The 11294-nt window shown below is 57.4% G+C and overlaps 1 protein-coding gene across 1 annotated transcript in view; it reads right to left on the bottom strand.

Annotated features, from left to right (window-relative positions):
• LOC113630316 (polyserase-2) overlaps window positions 1-10719 on the bottom strand; it is a 15310-nt gene extending 4591 nt beyond the window's left edge. Inside the window, exons 1-15 of the mRNA XM_027125515.1 lie at window positions 10683-10719; window positions 10347-10382; window positions 10124-10159; window positions 9734-9896; window positions 9012-9292; window positions 8554-8720; window positions 6645-6894; window positions 6405-6534; window positions 5802-6058; window positions 5552-5715; window positions 4913-5150; window positions 4659-4800; window positions 4120-4385; window positions 3921-4042; window positions 3381-3656 (exon numbers count right to left, since the gene is read on the bottom strand). Of these exons, the coding sequence (XP_026981316.1) occupies window positions 3381-3656; window positions 3921-4042; window positions 4120-4385; window positions 4659-4800; window positions 4913-5150; window positions 5552-5715; window positions 5802-6058; window positions 6405-6534; window positions 6645-6894; window positions 8554-8720; window positions 9012-9292; window positions 9734-9896; window positions 10124-10159; window positions 10347-10382; window positions 10683-10719 (2565 nt within the window). The remainder of the gene's footprint in view (window positions 1-3380; window positions 3657-3920; window positions 4043-4119; window positions 4386-4658; window positions 4801-4912; window positions 5151-5551; window positions 5716-5801; window positions 6059-6404; window positions 6535-6644; window positions 6895-8553; window positions 8721-9011; window positions 9293-9733; window positions 9897-10123; window positions 10160-10346; window positions 10383-10682) is intronic.
• Between the last annotated feature and the right edge of the window lie 575 nt (window positions 10720-11294).

Below are 11294 nucleotides of genomic sequence, written 5' to 3'. Positions count from 1 at the left end.
GGGGGGGGGGGGGGGGGGTGGTTGGGCTGAGCAGCCCCAGGCAGGGCTGGAAACCCGGATGGCTGGATTCCTGACCCAGCGGCTCTCGGCCCCAGGTCTTTCAGGTCTCCATGACCAGTTATGCCCCCAGGGCCCGGCCCGGCCTGTGTTACCAGCTGCTTCTCCCTCCGTTCTGCCTGAGGCCTGGCATCTGAGCCCCGGACAGCCAGGTCTGCCCCCGGGCTGGGGCCTTTTCAGGTCCTTCTGTGGAGCCTGCAGCCTCATCTTCGAGTGGTGAGGTGTGGTGAGCGTGTCTGGTGGTGCTAATCATTCCACAAATACTTACTGAGCGCCTAATATGTTCCAGGCACAGGAGACACAGTGGACACTGTCCCTGCCTTCCCTGAGCTCATGGTGAAGTTGCGGTGACAGACTTGAATCATAAAATGACACAAACAATTACGGAATAATTTCAAGCTACGAACTGTGATGGAGAAAGAAGAATGCGGGCTCTGGGAGCCACTTACAGGAGCGTGACTTAGGCTGGAATCAAGAAGGGCTCCTCAAGGAGGTGCCTTTAGAACTGAGACCTAAAGGGATTATGAAAAGCTGTTAACAAGGCAAAGATGGGGAAGGGTGGTCCAGGTGAATCGTCCTCAGAAGGAGGGCGCAGGTGACCTAGGTTCAGGGAAAGGAGGCCCATGTGCCTGGGTTGGGGGACAGGAGCCTCCTCTGTGAGTGTATGAATCTGGGCAATTGGGAAAGTGTGTTGGCTTCAAGCTTTAGAAATACAGAGCCCCACTTGTCCACCTGCCTTCTATAAGACTAGGTGTCTGGACCTCTGAGCCAGGACTTCAGGGTCTAGGCTGGAGGGCAGGGAATTCCTGTAATGGGAAAGGGGACAAAACTGACTCGGGGGACTTCCCTGGTGGTGCAGTGTAGTTAAGAATCCACCTGCCAATGCAGGAGACACAGGCTCGAGCCCTGGTCCGGGAAGATCCCATGTGCCGCGGAGCAACTAAGCCCGTGCGCCACAACTACTGAGCCCGCACTCTACAGCCCGTGAGCCACAACTACTGAAGCCCGCGCCTAGAGCCCGTGCTCTACAACAAGAGAAGCACCGCAATGAGTAGCCCGCACACCGCAACGAAGAGTAGTCCCCGCTCAATGCTATTAGAGAAAAGCCGCGCGCAGCAACGAAGACCCAACGCAGCCATAAATAAGTAAGTAAATAAATTTATTAAAAAAAAAAAAGACTGACTCGGGAAGGGGTCTAAGCTGGGGTGGAGGGGGAAGACCCTGGACACTGTGGGTGGGTTTGGGTAGAGGACAGGGTATATTAAATGTTTGTGGGGGATGACATACGAGTGACTGACTGGGCATGGGTGATCTTGGGTGGCCTCGGCCTGCAGTGGCTTGAAGCAGGATTTCCGTTCTCTGGCCAGAGACGGAAGTCAGGCCGTGGCAGTGAGAGCGCTGAATCCTAGCCACTAGACCAACAGAGGACGAGTGGCCAGTGCCAAGGCCCTGTCCCGTCAGCTGTGTAGAAATGAATTTCCACAGAGACGGAAAGTAGTGAAACAAGTAAAGCGTTTATTAGGAGGAAAAAGGGTACGTGTGGCTAGACACACAGGTGGACTCAGAGAGAGAGTCGCGCGCTCGTGGGTAGTTTGAATCACTTATATGGGGCATTTCTTCCAGGTTTCCTTTGGCCAATCATCTTGCTTTCTCTGCCTCTGAGTCCGTACTTGGTTTACCTCAGGGTCCTCCCACGTGTGCATGAGCAACTCTTAGCCAAGAAGGATTCTAGCAAAGAGATCTATGGATAGGTTGGCATCACTTACTGTGGGGTGGCACCCCCTCCTTTTTGACCTCTGAGGAGCCTTTCTGCGCACGTAGAGTCGGGAAGGTCTCCTTGACCTCGAGAATGAGAAATACATGGTCTCTTATCTGGGTGGGGGCTTAGCTCCTCCTCCTCTTCATCTTGGAGTATCTGCCCAGAGGGGACAAACTCCAGCTACTCAGCCTGGGGACTATCTATCTCCTGCCTTATGGAGAGCAGGTAGGGGTGTATGTCCCTGTGGAGATATAGATGCAGAATATTCTCTCCCTGGCTGTCCAGTGGCTAGGACTGTGTGTTCCACTGCAGGGGGCAGGGGTTCGATCCCTGGTCAGGGAACTAAGATCCTGCATGCCATGCAGTGCGGCCAAAGAAAAAAAAACACAAAACGATTAGCCAGGGCCTTTAAGAACCTCTGCCCATCTTCTCAATCTCCCAAGAACTTCCAGCTTCCCTGTAAGGTCTCCCCTCCCCAACCTTCTGCCTACTCAACTCAGGGATGGTGACCCCAGCCCCAGAGGTGACCCCTCTGCCACCCTCAGCGGCTGGTTTCCACCCCAAGCACCCCTCCTGCCCCGGATGGGTCTCCCTTTTGCCCTTATTCTTTGCTAGAACCTCCTCTATGACTTGTTCCTGATCCCCAGTCCATGTGTTCCCCACCACGTTGGGAGCACTTCATGGGCTCGTCAAGGCCCGAGCTATGCCGGGACTTAGCAATTAGCAGGGAACGTGGTTGAATGAATGCAGGGAGGTGCACTGGTAAGTGGGGGTGGGCGGAGGTAGTGAGATGTACATACAGGGGACTCTTGATGGGGCCCAAACCCTGGGGGCACTGGGCAGGATGTCGTGGACCCTTGAACGGTACAAGTGTCATGTGTGTGTACTGGGGACACTGGAGGTGAACACTCTGGGGCACCATTCATCAGGGTGTGTACGGGGGAGGCTCCGTGCAGGTATAGGATATGGCAGACAGATCCTGGATTCCCAGACTCCTGGATCCTTCCTCTGACCCTCACCCTCAGTCCTTCTTGCTCTGGGGGGAGGGGCAGCAGGGTCCAAGAGAGCTAGGGCTGAGGTGTCCAGCAGGTGTGTGCTGGGGATGCTGATTCCACTGGGGAGGTAACACACACCCAGCTGGCCACTCGACCTCCCCCGCCCTGGGGCAGGAATGAGGGACAGATGCCACATTATCAGGGATACATATTCTGGGAGCCCAAGGCCTGACTCACAGAGGCCTAGGAGGGAGAGGCCCGCTCCCTGGGGCTTCCCCCGTCCCTCAGCCTGCCCCCAGCAATGCCACAAAGCCACGCATGTCTCTGTTTACACCTTTGTGGTCCACTGGCTCCCCCTGCCCTCAAGCATGCCAGGGCCCAAAATAGCTGGGCACTGAGGCCCAATTGTCTGAAGCCGCTGCAGTCTAGGTGGGTGGGGCGCTCAGGAGGTTCTGGGTAAGGGAACAGAGCCGGTTGGGCCACATTCCAGCCCCACCAGGTAGGAAGTAGAGGGCTGGAGGGGGTGGGGGAGGTGAAGGGGAGGTGGCCCAGGGACCCAGGCCCCCTCAGCCCTGGATCAGGAGGGTCAGTAGCAGCAGGAAGAGAGCAGCTCGAGGGGAACCTGAGGCCCTGGCCATGTCAGGGGGACAGAGGTCGCCGCCTTCTGGGAGCCAGTGGGGGAAGCCACTGGGGGGCAGGAAATGCGCCTCCCCCACTGTCTGGGAGATCCAGGTCTCTTCAGGTCCGATGGCGGCAAATAGGTCCCTGCTGCCTCGAATAGCCATGCCCACGAGGACCCAAGAGCCTTCCTCAGTCTGGCACAGGAGCGGAGGTGCTGAGGTCACCTGCAGCATCAGAGCCAAGACCAAAAGGGTCTCTTACCCTTTCCTCCTGGTCCCCTGCACCTTCTAGGGCCCAGCCACAAAGCACAGCTTGCCTCCATCCTCAGGCATCTTGGCCCCTGGTCTCTCTCAAGGTTCAGCCAGGAAGCACTGCTTCTTCCTATCTGAGACCCAGCACCCAAGAATTCCAACCCTGCCCTCTCCCTGGTGTCCAGCTGCCCAGCACTGCCTCTCCCCTGCCTGGACCAGGATACCCAGGCTCCGTACCTCACACCTGTCCTCCTGCCCCTCTGCATACAGGACACAGAGAGTTCCAGGGGGCAGAATGCCCTGATAGAGGCAGTGACAGAGTCGTGGTGTCAAGATGGAGACAGCAGCAGCCACAGGGACTAGAGAGAGGAAGGAAGGTTGTCCCAGGGATTCTGGTATCCAGCCACTTCTCACCCCCAGGACCCAGGGCTCTCACCTCGGTCCTGGGGGTCCTTCCAGCCCAGCACCCAGCAGCTGGCCCCCAGGGGAGTACCCCCTGGGTGAAGGCAGATGGGCAAGGCTGATGGGGAGGGCTCCACCCGGGAGCTCAGCTCCAGGAGGGCCAGGGGGGGCCGAAGTCCCAGGTGCCGGGGCAGGCGGATGCTGATGACCAGCCGGGATACCTGGTGACTCTGTGGGAGGGGGCTGGCCCCAGCCCGGCCCAGGTACACTTCAATATAAGGCACTGTTGTAGAGCCCAGCCTGTTGGAACAAGGTCCAGTGTCATTTCCTGTTCCCCTCATTGCTGATAAAGTCCTTCCCAGTCCAGGGGAAAGGGTGGAATGAATCTCCAGGGTCATTCCACTAACTCCTTCATTCATTATTCCTCCTTCCAAATCTCTCTTGTCTCAAAACATGTCGCAGCAATTACCCTGTGCTATAAAAGCCCTAAAGGGAGAACAAACCTCTACTGAAAGAGTCCTTTGGCCCATCTTCCAATTTTTCCCTCTTGCCAGGGAGATGGGTGAGACCCACCTGAGGATACAGTGAGTGGCTGCCAGGACCCAGCCTGGGGCCACGAGGATCCCAGTGCAGACTCGCTCTCCAGCTACATGCACCTCTGCCAGCCAGGGCCACAGGCCCCCCGTCAGAGCCGGCTCTGGCCGCAGTCCACAGGCTAGAGAGAGGAGGCGACTCCCTCAGTGGGGGCCCAACAGCTGACCCCCCAAGCCCCTACCATGGATCTAAGCACTCCCAGGAGCCCCTAAGCCCCAAAGGCACCTCCTCACCGCCATGCTCTGTGTGAGGGGGACAAGTTTGTGTCTCAGTCTCCTCCCCCTCAGGGCCCCAGTCCCAGGACAACTGGTCCTCCAGGTAGGCTCCCCGAGTCACATGGCTGATCCATGGGCCGTGGGTCTGCAGCGGATAGAAGGCTCTGGGACGCAGGCAGTCACTGGGTAAGTCTCTGATTCCAGCCAGGAACCAGGTCCCCTCTTCCCGGCATAGAAGGCTCCAATGAGAGTAGTTCTGCAGCGAGAGAGTGTGTGTGTTACCAGCCTCTAGGTGTGTGCCAGTTGATGAGAGGATGCCAAAGTCCTGGGGCTTTCCTAGACTCCACACTCTCGCGTACTCGGATAAACAAATCCCACCTCCTCCAAGCCAGGCTCCAACACAGATCTGTGTAATAAGTCGGCTCTCACTTTAGGATTCTCTTTAAACCTAGAGGTAGCGAAAAGGCCCGGCGGGTCTCGGGGCCCCTCCCCAAAGTCCTTCTGGTCCAAGCTTCGCCCCCAGCGCGTTCTGGCCCCGCCTTAACCCCGCCTCCGTCCCCAGATCACGGAGCCCAGTTCCTGTCTCTCTCAGGCCCCGCCCCCAGTCTGCCCCTCCCTCCTATTTAGACCCATGGGCCCCTCCCCGCCGCCGCTCACCCAGCAGCGGCCCGCCACCTCCTCCTCCTGGTAGGCGGGGCAGAGAGCTAGAGGCGGCTCTCCCGGTGGCGGCACTGACTCCCACTGGCGGCCGTACAGGCAATGACACCACCAGGCGCCCAACAGCTCCGCCTCAAGCAGCGAACCGGCTCCAGGCACTGGTTCTGGAAGAGAAAGGGAGGAGGCCTGCGCTGCGGTGGTGTCCGGCCCCGGCTCCGCCCCGCCCGGCCCGAGCCGGGTCCCTGCTCACCCGTGTGGCCCCAGCGAGCCAGGCGGCAGCGGCTCCCGGGCAGGAAATAGTGTTCTGGGTGGGGTAGGCACACTGGCCGCGGGGCCACGCTCAGGTTCACGGGCGCGCGCAGCTGCAGCAGCGCCAGGTTCGAGGCGTCGTCCCACGAGGCGTTCTCGTGCGGCACGAGGCGTGCCACCCGCTCCGCGCGCGGGCGCGAGGGCAGCATCACGCGCCAGTGGTCCAGGTCGCGGGGTGGGAGGTCTGAGCTGATGCGGCTGCGGGATGGGGAGACTGGGGACGTGGGTTGGATCCCACATGCTCACGTCTAAACCTCCACCCGTGGCTTAGACTCTGTATCTCCAGGCAGGATTCTGCATCCCGGACCTGAGACCTGTGCACTCAGACACCCCCCCACCCCAATCCTGGGTCGAATTCGTATTACCCCTCTATTCGCCCCAGAGAGACTAGGACGCGGATTTTTGAGCTGGATCATACACCTCCCAATGGCACCCCACTCCCCTACCCCTATCCTACCCAGGGGAAGGGCTGGGCCAGTTAGATAGTGTCTCAGACTGATGGGGGAAGGGGCAAGAATCTGCCTGAGACTGGGTTTTCACTCACCCTGGAAAGCAGCTGGCAGGTGCCAAGACCCAGCTTTCAGACACCAGTGCCCCATAGCAGGGTCTGGATCCTGGGACCATCACCTGGGCTTCCCAGGGCCAGGCCCCTGGCCTTGGGGCCTTCCCGCACTCTGAGGGGTGAGAGGCCTGAGTGAGGGGGTTTCCTGAACCCCAGGCAATTTCCACCTGAACTCAAATCTCCCAGATCCAGCTGACATCCAGGTGTCCTGCACCCCCTCACCTGGCAGGGCGATGGTACAGTTCTCATCCGTGGGCTCGGGGAGACCCGACTGGAGCTCCGGGGACTGGGTGGGAAAGGCAGGGCCAGGCTCTGAGCCCAACACCTGTTCCCTTATCCATGCCTCATAGGGAGCCACAGCAGTGAAGACTCCGGGGCGGTTCCTCCGTCCACAGCCAAAGCCAAAGCTGGTGATTCCTGCCTGGAACCATCGGCCACCTTCCTTGCAGACCAGGGGACCCCCAGAGTCTCCCTGATGATAGATGACTTAGTGTCACGGGATCAGCCCAGAGACCCACCCGCTTATACCGGACCACCTCGCAAAGGTTCTACACCTCTTCTGGTTGGCCCTACATACAGCCACCTTCTCCTAGAAACATTTGTTGGCTGTGCCTTGTCCTCTGTAACCCCTACAACTCTAAACAGAAGAAAGCCTTGTAACGTAGAAAGGCTGATGAGCAGTCAAAGCCAGGAGCACCAAGCTAACGCATTAAAGGCCATGCCAGAGAGGCCTGCAGGTCTCACTCAGAGCCAATGATTCTTGTTCAATAAATAGTTCAAACAAACGCTGTCTTTGATTTCTAAGTTGTTAGAATTCCTTGTTAAATTGTTAAAGTAAATCAGAGATGCCAGCATTCAGGAGGAAAAGGCTGTTGGAAATAGGCTATTAGAAAAGCAGCAAGAAGGGACAGTTTGAAGGCAAGTAAGGAGGAAGAACTACAAGGAACAGAGAGTAAAACAAGGGTTCTGGGGCCATTTAATGCCGGGGCATTGTCCCTAAGATATCACTATATTCCAGGTTAGGCACCTCTGTGACCCCAGGAGGGTTACAAAGAAGGTGCAGAATCATCTAGAATTGTGCTGTCCAATATGGTAGACACTAGCCCCATGTGGCTATTTGAATTAATTAAAATTAAATAAAATTAAAATTCAATTCCTTGATCACACTAGCCACCTTTCAAATGTGCAGTAGCCAGTGTGGCTAGTGACTATCATATCAGACAGTGCAGATAGCAAAGATTTCCATCATCATAGGAAGTTTTATTTGACAGCACTGGTCTAGAGGAAGTTGAATTGTTGGCAGTCCTGTTCAAGAAGGCAGGGATTATGTCCCTAGGTCCTGGAACTTCATAACTGGGAAGGACCCTGAAAACCATCTAGCCTGAATCCCCATCACCACCATGCATGCTTGAGTGCCCTCAAAGCTCTGTGCCATTGCAGGAACATTTCTGGGGAAAATGGTGAAAATATATCATGTTTTGGCCTTCAGCAGGTTATCTGGAAAATTCCCTTCTGTGAAGGATTAATTCATTTTAAAAAATAACTATTTGTTGAGTATCTACTAAGTAATAGGTGCTGTGTTATAGGCTAGGATATGGGATAATAATATAATGATAATAATAATAGTAATAATAATAGCTAATACTTATTTAGCTCTTACTAAGAACCAGGCACTGTTCTAAATGTTTTTTACATGTACAAATTTATTTAGTTATCATAATGATTAATAAATCATATGATGATTTATTTAATCATCATAACCTCCAGACAAGTAACACTATCATCCCCATCTTCCAGATGAGAAAATCTGCACAGAGAGAAGTCAAATAACTTGGCCAAGGCTATACAGCTAATAAGTGGTGGCACTGAGCTTCTAACCAGGATAACACTCCAGAGTCTGGCATGTGACCACTGCGCTACACTGCCATCAATAACAGTGCCCATTTGTTGAGCCCCAAGTTCTGTCCATTTGTAATCTTCACATCAATCCCATCCACTGGCAATCTTGCCCTCTTTTTGCAGATGAGGTTCAGAAATATGAGCGAGATGGGATTTGTCTATTAATCATACTGCTTCCTATTGGTGAGGGCTCTGCCTGGCCCTTCAGGCAGGTGCAGGGGCCTCCCCTCACCTGGCAGGTGTCCTTGCGGCCCTCTGGGTAGCCAGCACACAGCATCCCTGGCAATAGCTGGAAAGTGAGATTGAAGGGACCAGGCCGGCTGTAGAGACACTGACAGGCAGCTTCTCCCAGCACCCTTAGCTCCACTTCTTGTAGCACCCAGGGGAGAGGCAGGGGGTCTGTGGGCAGAACCAGAGAAGAAATGCTGTGAGTTAGGAATGCAGCCCCCTGTTCCCCAGGGCTCAGCTTGGTCCCCTCCAGCTGCCTCCTGGACATCTTTGTCTCTGCGCCCAACACATCCCAAACCAATGTCCCCTCCCACTCCTCTCCGTTCTTCTTCCTACAGCCTCATCTCAGGAACGGCCCCATCAAGCGTCCAGTGCGGGCTGCCCTGCGGCCCCACCTGGTAGCCTCCACCTCGCCAATAACCCACCTCCTGAGACGCCCCCCCCCGCCCCCGCCCCACTCACCGGCCTCCTGGACGTCCCCCCAGCCCGTGGCCCAGCAGGCGGTGCCGTGAGCGAAGCGGTGCGAGGCGCGGGGCAGGCAGACGGGCCGCACGGTGGGGCCCAGCCTGGCGGGAGAGGCCAGGCGCAGCAGGGCCACGTCGGCACCACTTTCCACGCCGCTGTAGTTGTCCGGTACCAGGATGGCGGCCACCGAGCGGACGTGCGCGCCGTCCAGGGGTCCGTCATAGGAGTGCACGCCCAGCACTACCGACCACTCGGCCGCGGGCTCCAAGGTCCCATTCCTAAGCCAAGGCCAAGGCCGGGGTGGGGTTAGGTGGACCGCATGGAGGGGGCAGGCCTCGTGGGGCTGGGGACTTGGAACCAGGGAGAAGGGGGGGTCAGCGGGAAGCCAGGAGGGGCGGAATCCGATCCAGATTCGGGGCTGGGGCGATCGAGGTTGAGACAGACTCCTGAAAGGGGGAGGAGCGGTTGCGATTTGGAGGTGCTTGATGGGGGGCTTTGGAAAGGTGGAATTCAGACCCGGATATTTGGTGGAGTGGTGGGCGGAGTCTGCTGGCGGCCTCACCACACTCCGAACCTGGATACCCCGCAGACCACTTAGCTTCAGGAGGGCGGGGAGGCGGGGGTAGCTGGGCTTCAATTTAGCCTTGAGTCCGCGGGACCCAGCTGCGGGGCGGGCTTGGCTTTTGAAAGAAAGGGGCTGGACGTGGGCGAATACTCACGTCACGAAACAGTGAGCGGCCGAGAGGACCCAGGAGGGGGCGATGAGGGAGCCCCCGCAGATGTGGCCCCCGCCCTGATGCAGGCTCACCTGCCACGGCCAGGTGCCCGGCTGCGAGTCTGAGCCCCCCATGATTCGGGCAGAGGGCTCAGGGCGACCGCAGTCTGCAATGGGATACCGTGGAGGTCATCACCTGCCCCTGTCCCCCAAGCCAGAGGCCCAGGTAACTCAGGGCAAAGCCCCACCCCCCAATCCACTTCAGTTTGCCCCCGAACAGGGAACAAAGAGAACCTGGGCACTTCTAAGTTTCTGATCATTTCCACCTCCCTCATTGCTTAGCCAGCTTTAACCTCCTTTAAGATCTGAGCACCAGCCCCCCACCCTTCCTTACCCAGATCTTCAGGTTCTTCTTTGGTAGGACTGAGAGCTGGGAGTCACAGGGTAAAAAGAGGAAGATATTGGTGACATCCAGCCCTTGACAGCGCCCAGCTGCCATCTTCCTACTTTCCTCTTCCCCAATTCCCTGCCCTCTCAGCCGCCCTGCCAGCACCCATGCTACCTCTCCCATCTTTTCTGCCTCTGTGGGTGATATTCACCTAGTCCAGCTGCCTTACCTGAGTCCTGGAAGGCTCCTGGGATGGGGCTTATGGCTGGAAAGATGGAGGCAGGAAGAGGCTGGAGACCTATTCTCACAACACGCCCTCCCTGACCCCCTCCCCGCAAACTTTACAGGTACTCCATCCCCCCATGGCACCCAGGCCTCCTTTCCTCCTCCTCTCATATGCTATTCCTTCCCCTCCCGACACCTCACTCCCACCTTCGCTGATGTCCTCCTCCCCTGCCTCCTCTGACACCCCACTCCTGAGGCAGACCCCTGGAGTCCTGCTTTCCAGCTCCCCAGATGTTAGAAGCCAGGCCCCTTACAACCGTGCCCTGTCCCCTGAGGTTACCAAGGACGGCAAGTGGGAGAAGCAGGTGCTGGGACATGGTACATTTGAGTCAGCTGGAGGCACAGAGATGGGTGAAGATCTGCTCCCTGCCACAGCTCTGTCTGCCTAGGCAGCCCGTGACTCCTGATGGTCCCAGGGACAGCCCCACCCTCCCTGGCTGGAGCCCATCTCTGGGAATCTGAGTGGATCTGGGGCTAGAAGGAGGAAGTAGGGAGCCTAAGTCCCCACCCAGAGCCCTGTGCGCGTCTCAGGTCTCTAGGGGCCCGGTGTGGGTGTTGGGGGCAGGTGTCCTCGCTCCAGGACACTTACTGGGTGGGAGAACCCGCAAAGGCGGAAGGAGAGGACAGCCAGGGGCTGGGAGGCCAAAGTTCTGGGTCCTTGGTGAGGCAGGGCTGCAGGTCAGCAGTGGCCCTTGGGACAGAGAAAGTGGCCCCTCAGTGGCGTGACTCACCTGAGACTTCATCTCTCTTTGGGGTGTGGCTACCCCAATGGCTTGGCCTTTTCTTCTCACACAGCTCTGGTTACTGGAGTCGCTGGCCAGGTCTGGGACGGGAGCCCTAGGGAATTCGATCCCATCCCAACAAAAGGATCACAGATTCCGGCAGGTTGGGC

This window comes from Aethalodelphis obliquidens, unplaced genomic scaffold, assembly GCF_003676395.1.
Source record: "Aethalodelphis obliquidens isolate GAN/ISIS:26980383/991018 unplaced genomic scaffold, ASM367639v1 scaffold30, whole genome shotgun sequence".
Classification (NCBI taxonomy): domain Eukaryota; kingdom Metazoa; phylum Chordata; class Mammalia; order Artiodactyla; family Delphinidae; genus Aethalodelphis; species Aethalodelphis obliquidens.
Note: the sequence above shows the minus strand (reverse complement) of the source record. Positions and strands in the feature narration are given on the sequence as shown.